General features: G+C 32.7%; 1 protein-coding gene across 1 annotated transcript in view; it reads left to right on the forward strand.

The window, feature by feature from the left end:
• Nucleotides 1-22,428, forward strand: part of LOC149486780 (uncharacterized) — a 44,278-nt gene extending 21,850 nt beyond the window's left edge. Inside the window, exons 2-6 of the mRNA XM_089698516.1 lie at nt 14,096-14,268; nt 16,922-17,108; nt 17,490-17,629; nt 18,520-18,739; nt 22,263-22,428. Coding sequence (XP_089554642.1) covers nt 14,096-14,268; nt 16,922-17,108; nt 17,490-17,629; nt 18,520-18,739; nt 22,263-22,354 — 812 coding nt within the window. The 3' untranslated portion in view covers nt 22,355-22,428. The remainder of the gene's footprint in view (nt 1-14,095; nt 14,269-16,921; nt 17,109-17,489; nt 17,630-18,519; nt 18,740-22,262) is intronic.
• The last annotated feature ends 476 nt before the right edge of the window (nt 22,429-22,904 follow it).

Genomic DNA, 22,904 nt, shown 5'->3' on the forward strand with positions numbered 1-22,904 from the left:
TTTTGCTTTTCCTTTGCCCCTTAAATTTTTCAACACGATACTTCTATTTGGAACCAAAAGAATCGGAAGTTTAAAAGCGCCTTGATAAAGTTCAACACTATTCTATAATTATACAATACTAGCGGTCCGCCCCGGCTTCGCCCGTGGTACATATTTCGCAATAAAAAGTGGCCTATGTCCTTTCTCGGGTATCAAAATATCTCTATACCAAATTTCATGCAAATTGGTTCAGTAGTTAAGGCGTGATTGAGTAACAGACAGACAGACAGACAGAGTTACTTTCGCATTTATAATATTAGTATGGATTCGAAAATAATTGCTATTTGTTTGACATTCGACCTTTTCAATTTTCCACTGCAATCTTGTATTGCGAAGAACTACCTACCGACCTATGCTTTCAAAAAGCTGTATTGATGAAAACTATGTTTCATCACAAACACCTTAATATAATTATGAGAAGACTAAACACTATGAATATATACATATATTAGTAGATATATTGTAAGTAATCGATTTACACATATAAGCCACTCTTTATAGGTACAAACATCATAGGTATTATATTTTCTGCCGTGTCGACTTACACACTAAGTAATAAATACTTATTATGGTCTATGGAAGAAGAAAAAGGAAAGAAAAAAAGACGTGTGGGGACTGCCGCGGTAAAGCTATTGCATGCTATGCCTTCAAGCCACACCTCCGCGCCCGTCGGAGTGGGGAGCGTGAGGTTTTTCGTTACGCAATTTCTGGATTCGGTCCCCGCGCTCAAGGCCCGCGATAGAAGCTATGCAATAGCTTAAAAAGTAAATAATTCACAACATATTTACATACGCGCAATACATCAAAGAATTTAAAACACGCGCCAAAACCGACTCCACCTTCATTTCCAAATGAACATGCCCAAAAGCAAATGTAAGAGAATTATATCAATATTTTCAGTCCAACAGTCGAGGCTATAGTCACGTATTTACCCCAGGGGCACGGTTTATAACTTGCGACTCTGACTTCGAAAATATCGCACGAATATTTCATACAGATAGCTTTAAATTGCCAACCAAAATATTTTATCTGAATCATCTGAATGTACATAGCTCAAACAATGTATTACGTATTGTAAGTAATAATCAGAAGGTTTTCATTTTGATTTTTTAAAGAATATTGAAGTGTATTTCTTCATTAAACTGTGCAGGTAGTTACAGATGACTTCATTTCATTGAAAAAAGTTCAGTAAGTAGCTTGATTCGAAATACATCTACATATACCTACATAATATAAATCCATACTAATATTATAAATGCGAAAGTAACTCTGTCTGTCTGTCTGTTACTCAATCACGCCTAAACTACTGAACCAATTTTCATGAAATTTGGTATGGAGATATTTTGATACCCGAGAAAGGACATAGGCTACTTTTTATTCCGAGAAAATGACGCAATCCCGGAAATCCCACGGGAACGGGAACTATGCGGGTTTTTTTTTGACTGCGCGGGTGAAGCCGCGGGCGGAAAGCTAGTTGGTTATAAATTCTTAATTTAATTTTTACCTTTTTGTTTGAACAGTTGCACAAAGTAGAACAAAATACAATATACATTCTTCTCGTTTCATACATTAGCTTTCCGCCCACGGCTTCACTCGAAACGGAAAACCTTACAAATAATTATTATAAACCAAAACCTTTTCGAGAACCACTCTATCAATAAAAAAATCCGTTGCGTAGTTACAAAGATTCAAGTATACATAGGGACAGACAGGCAGATTCCGAAAGCAATTTTGTTTCATACTATGTAGTATTTTCAAGAACAGTCCTACCCTGTTAAATTAAAAATTCCCTCCAAAATCGGTGAACAAAGGCGTTTACACAATTTAAGTGGCTATTTAGTGAACAATAGTAAGTTTTAGTGTTCACACTCAAGTTGTTACATTTGGGAAGTCGTTTAAGTTTCATTGTAAAGCCACGCTTGAGGCTGAATAACTATTGCGATTTCCTTCTGTGTTAAGCCTGATAGTAATTATTTATTTCTGACAGCATAGCGCTATAACAATATAGTGTTAGAGTAACTTAGAAAAATAAAGTTTTTAACGCACAATGCGTTAAAAACTTTATTTTTTCACTTATTTCGATGACATTTTAATTATTTTGAAATAAAAAATTGCGTATGGCACCTATTTAACAACGAAAAAACGTCTTGCAATAAAAAATTTATGTCTGATGGATCTATCTAAAGGCAAAAGATTAAAAATTACGCGTTAATAAATGACTTTAAATTACGCATATTTTCCTGTGCGCACTAATAAACGCAACCACTACCGCCAGCCAGACAGCCCGGACTCTAACCGAAATAGCAAGAGAAACAGTATATCAAAAACCCAACTATACTAAATGACTTTTTTTAAAACGTTAATAGCTCCCGTACCATTAAAAGGTAAGCTATGGAAATGTTAGTTATTTTTTAAATTTATTTAATGTCAGCAGTATTTTAGATTGCGTTGTGTGCAAATTTCAGAATATACTTTTGTAGGTACACATGATAATTTTCTGTATTTACGTGTATATAATTGACTAAACTTATTACTTTTCAAAGAACTATTTTGTAGGAGTTTTCTGTATTTATTAAGGCAATATGTACATGTTTCATTAATGAATTTATCCAAAAATATTGGATATCTTTAAGGTATAAAATTAAAAAAATATCAGCAATCCTACTAATATTATAAATGCAAAAGTTTGTGAGGATGTGTGTGTGTGTGTTTGTTACTCTTTCACGCAAATACTATTGAACCGATTACAATAAAATTTAGCACACATATAGAGGGTAACTTGGATTAACACATAGGATAGGTTTTATCCCGGAAATCCCACGGGAACGGAAACTATGCGAGTTTTTCTTTGAAAACGCGGGCGAAGCCGCGGGCGGAAATCTAGTTAAGTATAATACTTTGATACAAACAGCTTGGATTCATTAAAGTCAACAATGTTCCTTTAAAATGTACATAAATAAATTTATACAGTTAATCTAGCTTACAAAATAAGTTTGCAATCACATTCCACTATTGACAGTCCGATTACCTACTTTTATCGAAATCAGAACATGGCCGTATCTAAACCTATTACCTAACAAACTATTCAATATATCATTGAATTACATACAATTTATCGAGTTAAAATATTTCGATTTCTTAATACAACATGAATTTTTTGACGGAAGACTTGACGGCTTTTAAATGTAGAATGACTTATCTTATGTAGGTACAAATCCATACTTAATATTATAAATGCGAAAGTAACTCTGTCTGTCTGTTACTCAATCACGCCTAAACTGCTGAACCAATTTTCATGAAATTTGGTATGGAGATATTTTGATACCCGAGAAAGGACATAGGCTACTTTTATCCCGGGAATATGAAACAATCCCGGAAATCCCATGGGAACGGGAACTATGCGGGTTTTTCTTTGACTGCGCGGGCGAAGCCGCGGGCGGAAACCTAGTGAAAGAAGAAAAACTGAAACTCAGCTAAGTACCTAAATAAAAAAAAATGAAATATGTAATAATAATTTATTCATTCTCTAACATGTAGAGTCTAACATAACCATGGAAACACATAAGAAGTTTCTTCAATATGTACCGCCTTGAGACCATCGAACAAGTCTGGTTTTTAACATCTCTTTATCATAGATTGACCGCCTCCTTGGTACAGTGGTTGACGCGTGAGCGTAGAACCAAGGGGTCCTGGGTTCGATTACCGGTGTAGACGAAGAAAAAACAAATGTCTCGGTCTGGCAGGACACAGAAGGCTGATCACCCACTTGTCCCTAAAGAAAATCGATCAGTGAAACAGATGTATGCATAACGCATCTGCCCCTTACCCCACTAGGGGACACGGGACTTCACTTTATACCATACCTCAATAAAATACATTAATGACTCAAAATGCTCATTGTAAAAAGACGGAAACTGTTTCAAACGAATTGGTCTTTTACTATTTAATTCCTTTGACTGTACCTTCCCTGAGGTCTCACTGAAAAGAAGAACATTGGAGATACTTTTACAGTCTTTATGAATCTTTTTTTCTATTATGATTATTGCGAAATATTTTTAATAGCTTGTAGACATTCGCATAGTTAGTGTTTCTTTATTTTACTGGATACCTGATTTATAAGTAATTCGACATTTTTTAAGTGAAACTTCTTTATAGGGGTTGGAAAAAAATTTAGTGTAACATTTTTTCGTTACGCGTCACATCTTTCCGTTACGCGCCATCTTTCTCTTATCCCTACCACGCGTGATTCGACGTATTTCTGTAAAGTTGCATATTAGTAAATTATTTTTTGAAAAATAGGGTCATAAATAAGTTTCACTTCTTACGTGTGTACACTAGTACACGCACACATTTTTTTTATTTTAGAAAATATTAGCGATACGTGAAAAAGTCATAAATTTCTTGAATTTTTTTGTGAAATCATTGTGATTTCAGTCACAACTTTTCTATTTTGAAGACGTATGAAGAGTACTTTTAATGTAGATATTAAATATATGATAGATATATTATTTTATTTAATAGTATCACTAATGAAGTTTATTAAAAACTACGATTGCAAAACATCTAATTATCACACACTAGCTTTCCACGCGCGGCTTTGCCCGCTTTATACAAAACTTAACAAATTATATACTTAACCTTAGATTATGGATTGGTCTCCGCGCGCGCGCTACTACTAGATACCGCCGGCGTACTTGAAAAATGCGGCAACTTATAGTACGCCGAATTCGGCGTACCCAAGCCAGTCGTGTACAAGCATTGTGTGGAGAGGGTGAACCGATAATTTATAAAGATTTTGAACAAAATCTGAAGTAAAATGCCTATTTGTGTCATAAAACTATTTAAAAATAATACAACAAAAAATAAGAAAGACACTGGGATCACGTACCATCACTAAGTATCGTATTATTCGAAATTTCTCCTTTACTTCGAAAAATTTTTCTACGAAAATACGACGCCATTCAGTGTTGCCGTATTGCATATCCAAAAAAATACACGTGGTTGAGGAAATATTTTAGCAATAATTTGAACTTTTTTTTTTCAATACTATTACTAACACATGTATAAAAAAGTATAATACAATAATTTATTTCTGTTTAACCATGTTTAACTGATTCATATAATATGTTTTTTTTTATTTCCGCTTTTTTACTTTTAAACAACCTTTGTAACTATAGTATAGTAGCGTCGCAAGTGGATTTGAGTCACATGTACATGGATTCGATTCCCGGCCAGGTCAGGATGAAAAAAATATTTTTCAAACTTCTTTCCAAGATGCCAGATTTCCCATTTATGAGGTAAAATTTATGTAGCTGGCAGCCCAATTCTTCACACACACTAGCGTCTTTACAAATTGCCTAACACACACTACAGAAATGAGTTGCCGCACTCACAGAGCTATTGTTTTTAGGTGGGGCGGTATCTAGTCGTAGCGCGCGCGCGGAGACCAATCCTTAATCTAAGATACTTAACCTTCCTCAAGAATCACTCTTATCGATTAAAAAACTGCATCAAAATCAGTTGAGGAGTTTTTAAGATTTAAGCATACATAGGGACACAGGGACAGAAAAAGCGACTTTGTTTTATACTATGTAGCGATCTACCATGGAAATTGTTACCATAATATTAAATTATTAACTTATCAATTACTATGCATGAAAAGTTATGTATTTTATTGTTCATCCGTTTGAAATCTAAACACACACACTTTTATAATATTACAGTCACGAATGGAAGTCATAAAGAGAGAAATGGTTTAGTGTGGATATAAATTTTATTGTTATTTTATTCCTGACCTCTCTTATTTGAAACTATATTTTCTATCGATTTAAAAACAGAGGATATAAAGTGTGAATATGGTTTAGTTTAGGTTTCAGTTTCACAATATAGAAAATTATATTTTTTAGGAAATTTAATACGGACAGTATTTTATAGTATTTATTCCTTACTAGTGGTCCGCCCCGGCTTCGCCCGTGGTACATATTTCGCAATAAAAGGTAGCCTATGTCCTTTCTCGGTTATCAAAATATCTCCATACCAAATTTCATGCAAATTGGTTCAGTAGTTTAGGCGTGATTGAGTAACAGACAGACAGACAGAGTTACTTTCGCATTTATAATATTAGTATGGATTCCTGATACTTTATTGTATAATACCAGGAATACATAAAATACCGAATGAAAACATAAACACGGCAAGTGTACAATAGGCGGCCTTATTGCTAAGATGCAATCTCTTCCAGGCAACCAAGTAGTAATGTAAGTTGATTTGAAACTGAAATGCATATTTATTTCATAATAATTTGTAAACCTGATTTACTCGTAAATAACGAATTATTATCAAATTGGATTAATTTTATATGGATCAAACAATTCCCAGAGATTATTTAATAATTAATTTTATTTAAGCCTCATAAATATTTCATTCGTGATTCCAATTTGCGAATACGAGCGGTAACTTATTTATTCGCAGCAGAAGTCTATTGTACGAAGGGAAAATTAATAAATATTCAATTAATTATTAAACAATATATATATGTTTAATAATTTACTGGAATTTTAATATATTTTCAGAAAAAAAATTGTGGGATTAAAACTATATGAAATTAGCTTGTTAAAATTCTATCGATATTTGACATAATATACCAACTCGCACTTAGCCAGTAGATTATGGACCCTCAAAAGAGTATATAAGTAGGTATAGTACCATATTATAATCTGTGGCAATTATTAAAGTTATTATTATCATAAGTATTCGTCTTCATGGTATTTCCTGGATAAAACTTATCTTATCTCCTTCCTCAGGTCTTAAACAATATATGTTAAGGGAGACAGATTTGATACAAACCGACAGAAAGACCGAGTTACTTTCGCATTTATAATAGACTTGATTATTTACTTTATATTATTTACTAGCCGCGCCCCGCGGTTTCACCCGCGTGGCTTTGCTTCTCTTGGTCTTAGCGCGATTTATAGATAGCCTTCCTCGATAAGTAGGCTATCTAACACCGAAAGAATTTTTCAAATCGGACTAGTAGTTCCTGAGATTAGCGCGTTCAAACAAAAAAAATAAACTCTTCAGCTTTACAGATTGATATCGAGATTAAAAGGTACATGTATGATAATAATTATGTTTTATAAGTTTAGATACACGGCGCAAATAAACACTGCAATGCGATGCATCGCGGCTTTGCGAAATATTAAACAAATTTCGGTCACAGAGGCCAACCTGTCAGGAGAGTAGCCAACAGTAAAGGGTTAAAATAAGTGATTTTTATGTGCAAAAACTAGTCAATTCTACCTTAATTCGAGTTTTATATTTAAAGAAGAATATTTAGAGTTAGTTTTTTATTAAAGTACTTACACAGTACAGTTACTATTTATAGCTAGATCTACTAGCTCTATTAGATATTATAATAATATATTTAGATAGATATTCAACTGGGCCTGTAGGCAATTAATATATGTATTATAGAAATAATTTACAACCGATGCGTAAAGCAGGATCTATAGAAAGGATCCGACAAAAAGCTGTGTAGGAATTGATCTCATATCAAAACATCATATTATTAATTACAAACTAGATTTCCTCTCGCGGCTTCGCCCAAGTTTTCAAGAAAAACCCGCATATTTCCCGTTCCTGCTCCCACAGGTATACAAAGTAGCATATGTCCCATTCTGGGTCTTCAGCTACCTACATATCAAATTTTATTCTAATCGATTCAGTTGTATTTGCGTGAAAGAGAAACATACTTTCGCATTTATTATATTAGTAAGATTTTCTTTGAAAATTGTAATTTTTCATACATACAAGATATAATCACATATTCAATACAAGGCTATAATATATTCTACATAGTTCTTAGAGATATAATCTACAAGGCTGTTATAGGAACGCTAGATTATGTTCTAAGTATTATTTCTATATTTATCTGAAGTTGAAATACCTTTAAAGACTCATATTATATTCATGTAATATAGCTGAATATGTAGCTTATGAAATGTATATACCTATATCATTTTGGTTAGAAATTAATTAATTTTATGTTATGACAAAATAATTTGGATTTTAAATACATAGGGATTTGCTTGCAGATTAAGGGACTGAGGAACAAAATAAAATTGGCTATGAAAACTCAAAACATTCTAAAATTTTTGCTCACATTTGAGGGAATTATCTACAGTATTATTTATACATATTTCATAATTGTATTATTTTTGGATACGTATGTAGAGAAAATTTTGTATGTAAATATCAAAAGCTTTTAGACGCTAATTTTATAGGAATATTTAAATAACAAAAGAATGTACTTACAATTAAATAAAATCGTTACATATACAGAGTGTAATCGTTAGGTGTGCACAGGCGATTATTCCGTAACTATTGCAGATAACAAAAAACTTTAAACTGATATCGAAAGCCCTTTACCTAATGAGTAAAATGACAATAATAACTTTTTAAAAATAAAACGGGAAATTTCCAAAAAATTTACACCAAACACTCCCCGTAAATTAAGTATGAGATATGACTATTCTAAACATGTAATATGAAAAATTTTGGTTCTTTTTTTTATTTATGCTTAAATTACTTCACAAATTTTAATAAAAATACATTTAGAAACTGAAAAAAGAGGTTGTTGTCGAATACAATGGTATTCCAAAACGAGGACGTCACTTCGAAAATTTGCTTTGAACACAAAATGTATTTACTCATTAGGTAAAAGGCTTTCGATAGTTTTTTGATATCTGCAATGATTACGGAATAATCGCCTGTGCACACTTAATGATTACACCCTGTTGTATACATATTTGTAATTTAGTCTATCAATAAATAGCATGACAGAGATCCACCCAATCCAACAAGATCCATATAAGTCTTAAAATAAAATGAAAATTGTTGAAACCAGTCTTCCAAAACTACAATACCATTGTATACAATAGCCCTACATATTCCTATACAAAGCCAAGTCCCAAGATACGTCAGAATAGATACTAACTGCAAACTCATAAATCCAACAAGACACGAATTTCGAAGTTAACCGAGTTCGCAATTTAATACATAGCAACTGTATATTAACGAGTCGAGTTTGTTTTGTTAGCTAACTCCGTTGATTAAAAACTTGGCGCCAAAACTAATATAGCCGTGGTTTTGTACATTTGTTTAATCTAGGTACGAATCTGCGCGGCCTTTTAATAACTGCTTTGTGGTATGTGCTCCTGGTACTTTCCCTTACTATCCCGGATTTGAATTTGATCAAATTTTCATTTATAAATAAATATATACCTATATTTATAATACCTATAAATTAGAAAATTAACAATTCTACGTTTTCTTGTTAAAATGTGGTAAAGAAAGAGACGATTATTTTGATTGGTCTAGCCGCTCTAGCGTACTCATTTGAAGATTCCGCAAGTGAAGTCGTGGGCGAAAACGTTGTACAAGCTATTACATGTAAAAAGAATGAAGATGTTTTACTACGCAAAAAACTCAATAACATTTATTTTTTTAATTTATTATACAAGTAGTAATATGTTTTCTAAATAAAACTTATTTTGATTTTCGTATATAGTAGGATGGTACATGTCTTGTATATCATGTACATGTTATCATTATGCTACATTCTATTTACCTACTTCATAATAGTCATCTATCAGCCATCAGCCATCTCCTACATTTAAAATGAAAGCTGAAATTTCAGTTCATGACAGAATAAATCAAACAATATTTCGTTAAAGCACGTTATTTAAAAATGATTGAATATACACTCGTATCCCAATTATTTGAAATGATAAATTTTAATTACAACAGCTTTCGATAAACAATTTGTAAACTGCATTATATCGCAACCAAAATAAATGGAATAATAACTCAAGTTACATTCAACTAAGGCAAATGGATTTTTGCTGTTGCAAGCGAGTGAATCCAATTTAATGTAAAATATTCTAACGATTTCGTTTTATTGTCTTTGTTTTAATCAATTAACGATTTTTCCGTTTATGTGTTTGTTCTATAAATATCACGAACTGAAATGAAAGGAAGAAAATTCGATTAAGTATCCCTAAAATAAACCAATCTCGTTATTTTCAGTTCATCCATTTTGTACTAGAGCTCAAATTATGGCATAAAACTACAATTTATCACAACCAGTTTTGAAATATGTGTTTAATCTTATTCAATACATGATTTAACTAATATTTCAAAACATACGAGTTTTTACAGCTTAAGCTGAAGAGTGTTTGTTTGAACGTGCTAATCTCAGGAACTACAGATCCGATTTGAAAAATTTTTCAGTGTTAGATAGCCCATTTATCGAGGAAGGTTATAAGCCTGCTGCCTGCATGATATATAGCCATATATCATCACCCCAAGACCAACAGAAGCGGAGCAATGCGGGTGAAACCGCGGGGCACAGCTAGTTTAATATAAAATTGACCAAAATAATAACCTGTGCTCAGCAAACAAACACCCGAAGTCTTAATTAAAGCTTATCTACACGAGTTAAGCTCAAAATACATGGCGAAGATTTTCCTCCATTACCAAGATATTTTCTCAGCAACGTCGTTTAATAAATGTTCACTAAGCTCGCTGGGGCCGTGTGTAAATGGCTTAAGGTCCGGTGGACGTGGATGAAGTGTGAATTATGCCTTATGAGCCTTGGGATAATAAGGTGGGTTAAAATTATTAAAGTGAATTTTTTAATTCGAGTTTATGTGTGGTGTCGGGTATGATATGGATTTTAATATTTAAGTATTTTTTACCGCAATTAGTTATATTTTGTTGTTGGTGCAAGTAAATTATATCTACTATAATAAATTACATCTACTATCATCGGTATGTCCAACTAGGTAGTAATTTCAAGAGTGTAATTCTATATCTTTACCAAATTTCACCAAAATCGGTATCGTGGTCAAAATAAATAAATTAAATAAGCCTTTATTGCTGTTTATAATTTGTTACAACTAATGTAGTTTTACAATAAATATTCACAATTTTGTTAAACAATGATATTGGTTTCAAAGGCTTGGCCTTTGTCGAAAGACAAACTGTTAACCATGTTAACTAACAGCAAGACATAGGTAGAGAGCGATAGAAGTCTTTAGAGGACTAAAGACTTCTATCGCTCTCTATCTCTTGCTGTTCGCATCCATTCTGAACCAGACACTTTTGTCAGATCGTGGTATATACTAAGTTAATTTCGCATTTTACTAATTTTTTTTTTTGCATAAGAAAGTAAGCATAATATTAAATGATTAAAATGTTATCCTATTTTAGGGCTGATTTTTCAATCCTTGGATAAAACTTATTCGTCGAATAATGTATAAAACTACCATTTTAAAAACGTATTCTAATTGCCCGTATTTGACAGTTTACGGGACATTTTAATAGTATCGTGTAATACTTTATTGGACGGATAAGTTTTATCCAAGCATTGAAAAATCGGCCCTAAAATAAACAACTAATCTACCCACGATATCATCTTATCTTAATACTATTATAAAGGCGAAAGTTTGTAAGGATGTATGGATGTATGGATGTATGGATGTATGGATGTATGGATGTTTGTTACTCTTTCACGTAAAAACTACTGAACCGATTACAATGAAATTTAGCACACATATAGAGGGTAACTTGGATTAACACATAGGATAGGTTTTATCCCGGAAATCCCACGGGAACGGGAACTATGCGGGTTTTCCTTTGAAAACGCGGGCGAAGCCGCGGGCGGAAATCTAGTTAACACTAATAGTATAACGCAATTTTGACTGCAAAATGAAATATATTGAACGCGAAACAAAATTCAAATTTTAAATCTTAATTATATACAACTAGCGGTCCGCCCCGGCTTCGCCCGTGGTACATATTTACGTTTTCTCTACATAAAAACCATCCTCGTACTTCAAGGAATATAATAAAAAAAGAATTATCGAAATCGGTTCAGCCGTTCTCGAGTTATGCGCTTACCAACACATTTTGCGATTCATTTTTATATATAAGAAAGATATATCTTGAAAAGTATAGTACAAATATACTAATGTCACTACTAATTAGTGGTAAAGAAGTGATAAAAATTGTTTGCTAAAGATATATGAAACAAATATATCATACTAGCGGTCCGCCCCGGCTTCGCCCGTGGTACATATTTACGTTTTCTCTACATAAAAACCATCCTCGTACTTCAAGGAATATAATAAAAAAAGAATTATCGAAATCGGTTCAGCCGTTCTCGAGTTATGCGCTTACCAACACATTTTGCGATTCATTTTTATATATAAGAGATAGATGATAAAATTTTTACCAAACATTCTCTATTAATGAAATTTGTATCGAACAATATGCAACTGTGAACATTCGTTGAGTTCTTGATGAAATGATTTACACATATGTTTTACATGTATGATATTTTATGTATTTTATTTTGAATTGAAAATCTTTTACATAGTTCATTGATTAAATATTTAAGCGAAAAATATTATATTATGATGTTTGGAATTTTTTTGACTTGGACATAAAAACTGGAAAATGAAATGTAGCCTAGTTATGATAATCTACTGGGGACGGAATTTTCAAAAAAAGCAATCAAATCTTTCTCATCACGACTCAGTTTACGGGAACTGCACGTTATTGCGTTAAAATTTTTACCAAAGCATCGTTGTCGTCTTCCCAAATTTCATTTAGGTACTTGTTTATCAAAATATAATACTTTTGCAGGTCAATCACAAGAAACTATATTGTAGGTATAAGGAGAAAATACGTTTAAGAACAAATTCAGAGTTATCTTAACTTTTTATTTTATGCGAGACTTCTCAATAAAACTTATTAAATACTTTTCAAACATTTTAAACTACTATCAGTTAAAATAGAAAGTATCTAACCAAATAAATGACTTAATACCGTCTCAGAGCCAACTTTTTTATATTATACTAGCGGTCCGCCCCGGCTTCGCCCGTGGTACATATTTCGCAATAAAAGTTAGCCTATGTTCTTTCTCAGGGTCTAAAGATTATCTGTGCCAAATTTCATCAAAATCGGTCCAGTAGTTTATGCGTGAAAACCATACATACATACATACAAACCTTTCCTCTTTATAATATTAGTATAGATTGAACATTTCACTGAGAATCGAACCAGCCGTAAATTGTTGTATAAAATGTCGATTCAAATATTCTTTTGAAAGAAGTCTGGAATTAATCGAAGTTCGAATTGAAGATGTAATAGTTTATGATATGCGATATGAAACGGTAATTTACAAGGTATTATAGTTTGACTTATAAGTTAAAAAATCAGACAGAATTTTTTAAAATATGCAAGGGAGGCCTTTGTCCAGCAGTGGGCGTCCCACGGCTGAAACGACGACGAATCGTGTAACTTGTTATGAAGATACCTATTATATATTGACTGTAACATTCTACATTATTGCAATTACCCTGCCATCCATTTTAGCGCTATTATATCCTAAAGCGCTTGACTGATATGCCGAATATTCTGCCGATCTCGGAAAACATTTTCCCGATTAGTTCACAAGTAGGTAAAAACTACCACACACACACAATTAACCGTTGCAATGTAAAAATCCGCTCGTCATTACATGTCACAAGCTCCCAGCGCTAACGAAGCTGCCTCTGACGGGATGTATCATTGGAAATTCGCGGAATATGTGACAGGCTTCCGAGTTCCGACACACGTTATTTTCATTTCCAAATTTCCGCACGGAAATGGTATTAGATGTGAATTTTGATACAATCGTCGAGGATATTTGTAAAGTTATAGAAGTTGTGTGGTGTTGTTGAATATGTTTGTTTCTGGGAAATTTGCTGTCAAATGAATGTGTGTATAATGATGTATTATGGACAATTATTATTGTTCATAAGTTTGTCGTACAAATAATGTTATATTAGTTCTAATAAGCCCGATTTTAACATGTACCTATGAATTATTTGTTTATATATCTACGTAATGTACTAAAAAATGATTATAATAATAATATCATCCATACTATACAACACAACTAAACTTATTATTACTTCCCCATCAATATTAACAAGTTTTTTCTTTCCAGTGATAGCCACGGCTCACAATATAACGCACCTGGAGGTCCCGCAGTATGGAGACCCTCGAAGGGACGCGTACCTCGCCTGCCACTATGTGAAGGAGCGAGGGGACCCCGACTTGCATTCAGTCAAGTGGTATAGAGATAACAACGAAATATTTCGCTTTACGCCTGGACAGCAGGTTAGTATGATCTATATTTTTATAGAGGAAACGAAAACACTACACTTTGATAATGAAAACTACTACACTACTACACTACACTTTGAAAAAGGCAACAAAAGGTTACAACGTTAGAGTAGAAAAAGTTACACACACAACAATAAGACATACATAAATAAATAACGGAAACATAATATGGCAAATATACCGCCTCTGTCTATACAGTGCCGAGGCCTTCATGTTTCAACTTCATCAAAATATCAACATTTTATAATTATATGATTCATGTTTACTTATTACTCTTTCATTTGGAGACTGAAGAGTTAGAGAATATCTTAGAAATCTACATAACAGGACATTATCTCATTCACATGAAATCAATGTGAAGTTCCTTATTACACGAAATTATGGTCTTTTCATAAGACCTTCGAAGCTGAGAGTAAAATATAAATTAGAGTAATAGCGTAACGAGGTCTATATATATACTTAGAAAAATATCAACCAACACATCTAATCATAATTAATCTTCACAAATCCTACACAGAAAATACTAATTTATACATGCTCTTTGCATAATTACGCATAAACATTGCAAGGAGCTCTAAACAGAGGTCTCTACAGAGGCATAATAAAAGCATCCTTGATATTCAGGTTAAACTTAACACCTAAGTGCTAGTTGACAGCCAACAATCTGCGCAACAGGTCTGCTAACAAAACGCTATTAAGCCTTACAAAATATAAACACTTTTATATGAAGCTTTGAGGTTGTAAGTTCATTCATGTAGCGCTATTTTTTTGGTTGAGTTTTGGATGGTTATGAGTTTTGTAAAACGATGATGTGTGATAAAATTGGTAAAGATAATTTTATTCATTCCCATTTGGTCATACCTTTTTATTTATATTTAAAAACGAGTATATAACAGCAAGAATATTTGGAAATCAGATAAAATCATATCTATTTATATAATTTCCAAAATACCATCGTAATTCTTTTTTTATCCAACAACGAATATTTATGAAAAAACTTTATCGTCATTGGAGGGAGATGGCATAAGGTGGGTTTAACCTATCGAGTTTTGATTGTATTTTTCTTTTGTTGTAAATACATAATATGCGTTTAACCGTCCAGTTATAAAACTGCTAAGTAAAGCTGTATGAATATAAATGTTTGAAATTTGAGTTCAATTAGATAGACCTTAATGAAATTATAACGAAAAACAGTCTCTCCAGAGAAAAACTGCTCTTTACAAATCTTATAAATTTTTATATTTTAACTCTTCATAAACAACAATAACGATGCTGCCATTTAATTATATATGCACAATGCACATTAACGAAACTTATTCCCAATTCCCTCCAATATATTATACATTCATGTTCCTCCAATTTACGTCAGCAGAATATTTTACGGCACCTCTTTACGGTTTTCTACGCGCCAATGAAACTGAAAATTCAGTTATGTCGATAACTAGCGAGTCGAACGGTTTTCAAATGACATTTTTTCCCTCCTACCTTTGTCCCCGTTCAGCTGAGAATATTGTTTCTGACGTTAATAAAACCAATCTGTCGGCAACGTAATGAAACACATGCAGCCTGAAATGTATTTGTAATGTGAGATAGGAATCTAGGTGTGTATGGAAATAATGAAAACGTCAAGGAAAAATGTAACACATAGGTAAAGGTGGGAGGAATTTTTATTACGTTATAACAACTAAATGAATTTATATGAATATTGTATCAAACAATTGTATGTAAATAAATCATTCCGAACCCTTGAAAGACCGACAGTCCAAAGGTCATTCTTAAAAAGTCCTTCGAGGCGCAAATTCAAGAGAAAATCATTCATAAGAACATATATTATTATACCGTACTATAAACAATAATATAGCAATAATTTATTTCATACAGAATGTTCACGCACAAAGATCGAAGGAACAAAAATATTGTTTAATAGTGACATAGAAAACAAGCGGGGTCATAATTATTATAGATCGATTAATCCTTCACAAATAGGTAAATTTCATAATATTCGATCTAACTTCAGAAATATTAGTTATTTCCATTAATATTAAGTATGAAACTATCAGTTTGTTTAAGTTTATTCACATTATTTTCATCATAGCCCGAGACAAAGCATGCAAAATGAATTTTTAAATCATGATGTCGACTGTAACTCTGTTTACTTACTGAATTCAAATATGAAATATCAATTCAAAACTTGATATTAATTCAATGCAATATATTTTTTGTATATGTTAAAAATTTCGCCGAAACAATTTGGGTGGTTCGTTTTTCTCGTTGTTTATTTGGCAAAGTTTCCATGGCACAATGTTTCCAGAAGAATTTGCGTGGTTTGGTTTCCTTTGTCTCTAACTAAAGTTTGCCATGACCTTTGGTTATACAGACTACAAATAGCAATTGAAATTAATCCTACCAGGATTGCATAAACAGAAGCAACCTTAACTGCTTCAAAGGTACTATTAGGATGTTTTTCCACCAATAATGTGCGAGACTGTGTAGCAAGGATTTGTAAATAACCAATAGTATCGCTTCAAACGCTAAACGCTTCAAACTTCAAACTATAAGAAGCATTACGATTGGTTCTTTACACTTCTCGCTACATACCCTCGCATATTATTGGTAGAAAAACACCCTAAGTCTTCTTCTCTTCCAGCCTTCAACAAGGACGTTCAATACGACAGCTGGTGGGGTCACCCGTGGTACCTGTGATGAGAACAAATGTTCTATAAGTGTTCCTGTACCAAAGCGGTATAATACCAGAATATCGTTCACCTGCGAGGTTTCCACTGAAGGCCCGAGGTTCGCGGTTGTCAATCAGACGAAATATCTTACTGTGGCTGGTATGTATAAGTTGTTATAACTTGTCGTTATTGTATAGGGTCTTACTCATATTACTAGCTCATAACTCTCTAACTTTTATTGTATTTTTTTTTCTATGTGTATGTGTCCATAGTAAATATTATACCTTCTTTCTTTATTTTTTTGAGATAAGCTTTCCATAGATATATTCTGGGCAGAGTAGGGACATTTTCGTCTAGAACATCATTTCGTTAAATTTTTTCCTGACCAAGTAAGCATGTTATTCATTGTGCCTATACATTTCTTGATCAGTTAAACTGGCAAATACGTTTAAGATGCTCATTATACTCTTATTATGAACTAACATATTTATTTCTTACAACACGCGTATTAACCAGTAGTTTTTTTGTTTTTTAAAACAGTGACGTTGAAACAAGATCCTGTGATCATGGGGCTACCTGGCAGCGTTCAAATAGGAGAGGATGTGCTACTAAATTGCTCAACTGTGCCAGCAATGCCGCCAGCGAATATCATGTGGTATATCGATGGACGGCCTGAAAAAGTAAGTCGTATTTTTACATTTGAATACCTACCCATATCGTAATAGTACCATTGACAATACGTTTAGTTTACGGTTGAAAATTGTCCGAATCACATCGACTATTCTGCTCCGCAGTACTATATTATTGAACTTAGCATTAAGTTGAAATTAGTGTGAAGTTATCCATCATTGATGTTTTAACTACGAAAACTAAGGCATTTAAGGCAAGGAAAGAAGCGATGAACGACAAAAAAGGCTGGCAATTTCTCTAGGCATTGTGAATGCTCATGACTGGCGATGATCGCCTACTATTCGATCTTTTGTTGGAATGACAATAAAAAACCTCAGTTTTTATATGTGCAGGTTTTTAATATTATATAATATGACTTTCATATTAAAATTAAAGCACTCGATTTTTATGAAGCCGCAACCTTTCAACATTAAAAAACGTATCTCAGTATATTTACAGATATTATAAACAATGCGGACGGATTGTGGTAAATGTGTTGGTTTAATGTTTTACTTGAATATTATTATTGAAGTAAATAATAAAAAGTTTACATTTATCATAATCAAATATTACTATATTATACATGTACTCTGCAATGATGTTAATATGGTTTTCCGCGTTGACCAAGTTTTATGCCCATTTGAGGTCATATTTTCTATTCCACTCACATCTACTTTCTCAGTGTTAAATTGCATTACCAATGATTGCTTATCTAACACAGAAACCAGCCTTTCTAACTATGTTTTATATTTATTTTCTGCGTGTGTATGTGTGTGTATATAAAGAATTATCTATCTATCTAAAAACATAACTGCAATCCTAAATATATTTTTAAGTTTATAGACAAAATAAGCCGTAAGTCAATGAAAATACATTTATTACTATATATTTCTCCTCTCAGACAGAACAATGGATGCACGACCACACTGAAGTATCAACAGCAGATGACTACGGTCTACGCTCTAGCTGGCGACCACTACGGTTTCGGGTCACCACCGCTAGAGGCGCGATAGGGCTCACGTGTGAGGCCACACAGCCAACCCGACCGAGCTTTACTAGAGCTACTAATGTGACCTTGGTAGTGGCTAGGTCGCCGCATCTATCAATGTTCACTGCGTCAGGTAATTCATCATCATCATTAGAGTTAATACCATAGTTACATGGTGAATTATAATTATGTTCTTCATCGTAATCAGAATCACCGTCTACTTCATTGTTAATATCACTGCATTTATCACCATTAAAGTTAATACCACCTCCACCTTAATTGCCATCGACATCTTTATTACAATTACGAACATCTTGTTCCAACACTATCTTCACTGTAATCACCATAATTTTCCACTGCATTCATAATTATCACCATTACAATATACACCACTTTCAATTTCACCTTCATTTTCATTGACATAATTACCACCATTACCATCCATTTCATTTTCATCATCATCAGATCCGCCATTTTCCTGTTATTTTTTTTTTATAACCATCAACGATATTTTCATTGTTATCATGAAACTAAGTGTAATAATTATTCATTGATCAATTATTTGCCAATATGAAAGTGATTAAAAAACTTATCATGCTTCATAATTTATTGTGAAGTGAAATATCGATTAGGCTAAAACCTGTTCCAGAAAATTCGGTAAGCTTTAATCCTTATTCCAAGAACTAGTAATTTGTATACAATTATTACACCCTGTAAATGCCCAAACATTCAAAACATTTCAAAGAATTTTGCTTGAATATAATATTATGACAAATAATTGGTCCATGAATATATTCATAATTTTCCTAGAAAATCATAGTTATGACGAAATCAAATATATTCAATTACAACTATTTCTCGAAACTAGAAAAGTACGAGCATATAAATAGCCGAGTCAACTGTGTGAGCGGATTATAATCACCTGTCATCTTCAGCCCAGAGAACATGGTCCTGACAGTCGATAACTGGCTGTTAATATACAATTGTTTTTATAATATCCCTATAATAAATCCCTTGTTTCTGGTTTTGACACAAATAAACTTAAAATATAAATGGTTTAACTGCTTTAAAATATCCCTGATAGCCTATTTAACACCGGTTCAAGTATATTTCATACATTGACTGACCGGCTTGGTTGGTAATGGCCCTGCCTTCCAAGGTCGTGGGTTTGATTCCCACCCGGGGAAAATATTTGTGTGATGAACATAGATGATTGCTCTGTGTCTGGGTGTTAATTATCTATCAAGTATTTATTTAAATTGTATATGTATGATTATCAGCCATCTGGTTTCCATAACACAAGCGAAAGCTTAGTATAGGATCAGATCGTGCCGTGTGTTAAAATTGTCCTGAAATATTTATTTATTATATTTATATTAGTAACTGATAAACATAACATATAAGGAAGCTGTGATAGCGACCTCAATCCTTCCTCTCAATCCTATCACGATTAAACCAATTAGTAGACCGCTTATGTTTGGTACATTCGTGTTCCCTCATTACATTACAAAATCCGTTCGTTTCCAAACTAATAAGCTACAACCACTGATAAACATACCTATTCTAAACACGTTATAACTATGTCACGTCTCTTTTTGTTGGATATTGAAATATCACACTAATATTATAAATGCGAAAATTTGTAAGTAGGTATATGCATGTATGGATGTTTCTTACTCTTTCACGTAAAAACGATTGGATGGATTTGAATGAAACTTTACACGAATATAGGTTACATATTAGAGCTATAGAAATACTTAATTTTGCCCGGCGGTTCGTCCGCGGGTGAAACTGCGCGGCACAGCTAGTCGAATCATTATTATTCAAGCTCAAACTCTCACTAGCTTAGTAAAGTATAATTGATACAATATTTTATGAAGAAATGAGCCAGGGGACATCATAAAGATTCGCAAACTCACAGTGTCCAGTGAATTATTGCTCTGAACGGAAACTCATAAGGCTAAGTTACCCGATTGCAGTATATGCGAGTCACACTGATCGATTTTACTTCAGATGCAAGCCTTTTTTGTCAGCATTTTGTTTACTCTTTGGACAAAGGCCTCTATATTACTCACTAGCTTCCTTCCACGTCTTTGCTCGCATACGTTTTGTATTGTTAGGCGAAATTTGTTCTTCACAATTTTCAATTTCATATATTCAGATTTCAGGGATTACGTGGCTTTTATAAAGCCAGCAACAGATTTCTTTAAAGACATAGTCGCATCCATAGTGTTTAAAATGTAGAACATCTACAGACAGTCTGCATACAATTTTTATTTATTTATTTTTTAACCATCTTTCAATTAATCATACCTATCATAAAATAAAAACTATTTTTCATGGTTCTGAAGTTCACATATTTTATTAAACTAAAAGATTCAGTTAGGACGAAAATAGACTTAATTCGAATTTCTCCAAAAATGTAAATGGCGTCGATATTAAAAAACAACAATACAACACATTTAAGCCACTCTCACAATCTTTTCATTGTTATAAAAGCGTTCCTTTAATAAACACAAATTGAATCATTTCCAAGGTATAGTTAACATTAACGTCAGGTAGAAATCTTTCTCAGAAATGATTTAATTCTGACGAAATTATCGTGATGATAAATAGACCAATTGTGCCGGCAAAGGAGGGCCAAGGCTGTCACGGCCTAACTTATTTGCCAACTTTGTAGATTTCATTACGATGTTTAATGTTCAGGTTTTGGGCTAATCGAGGTGAATTCATTTTGTAAAGGTCAAATTTTCTTGGATCTTTATTTAATATTTGAGAATAAACAAAGCGAGCGGAATGAAAATTGACAATCTGTTTTAGAATTTCGAAAAAATAAGTAGGTATATTAGGTACTAAAGTTGGTGATTTGGGAATATAGAATTTAGATATCTTGATGAATGATGCCTACTTATAACCACTGTCTTGGGAAAAGATTCCTCCTACATTATTTAAAACGATCTTAATACTATTCATAGATAAGAACAAATCTGAAATAAATTTACAAGGACAGTCTACTTCTACTTCCAGAGTCAAGTAAGCATGGACGTAGTCAATCAGTTAACTTGCTTTTGACCACAGAATAACAAGATTAGGCAAAAGTTATTGCCCTTGAGACTATTAAGCTAAGTCAAAAGCCTGGAGCAGTACAAACTTTATAGTTTACTATAGACCTATAGTTGATTATTGATCGTCTAATTTGAGAGGAATATGATCGAGTGTATAGCAATGGAGATGTTTCATGTAATCTCTGTCATTTGGGATTTATCCTTACACTGTATTTAGGCATAAATGAACTAGAAATACCTGTGTGTGATTTTAATAAAAACTACGTTTTCTCAAGAGTTTTTACTTATTCGCATGATACCAATATCAACAGCCTTTTAATTAGTAGAGCAAAGAAAGCTGCTATTATCATACTAGTTTTCTTTGCAAATGAAACAAGGGAGCCTTTTATCAAGGAAAAGTCTCCCTTAGTTATAAACAACTATAGTGGGTATCATCATATCAGTCCTATATTGAAAGAAATGAAATAATTAAACATTTATTTTTAAAGAAACAGATACATCTTAATGTGCATACTTTAAACTAGTGGTAAATTGTGTTTCGAAGGCCAGTTACTTTACTATTACTACTATAATAATGATCTTTGTCCACAGGTTCGAGTATCACCACTACAGCAGTATCAGTGATAGCCCTGAGTATCTTAGAACATATATTTTCTAAATACAGTGCCTTGAGAGAGATATAGTCGAAGCGATAGGGTGTGACGGTATTGTAAAAAGTTAGATTAGGTAGAATGTTCCATCCGCTTGTGCATATCGATTATTTTATATTATTATAGTTTAATAGTTAACAACTTTTATTTTGATTTATTATAGTTGTATTTATGTATATTATAGTATTTAATAAAACTAGTCAAATAACGGACCTTTATTAATTAATTTAACAAACGTAAAACAAAAAATGTAATTCTATTGACGTTTTTGTACACAATACGTTTTCAATAAGCTTGATAATTGTCGAATACGTACATTTAATATCAGATTAATAATAAAGCCGGTTACTAAGTAAAAAAATAAATAAGACAATTTTTACTTATAATGTTGTCTGTCTCTTTCATTCTGATTAAACCGGAATATCTACAATTATGTGATTTGAATATAAAATTTTAATTAATTTCATCTGAGGCCTAAAATATTTGTCATTCCATGATAACGTTATGAACTTAAATTAAAAGTCGAATGTTTGAGACTGAGAATTAAATTTTCAATTCATCTTCTCTATTCGGTGAAAAAAAG

Source organism: Colias philodice, chromosome 8 (genome assembly GCF_061535455.1).
Source record: "Colias philodice isolate Cphi_HAF_F1 chromosome 8, ilColPhil1 Martin Lab GWU primary, whole genome shotgun sequence".
Lineage (NCBI taxonomy): Eukaryota > Metazoa > Arthropoda > Insecta > Lepidoptera > Pieridae > Colias > Colias philodice.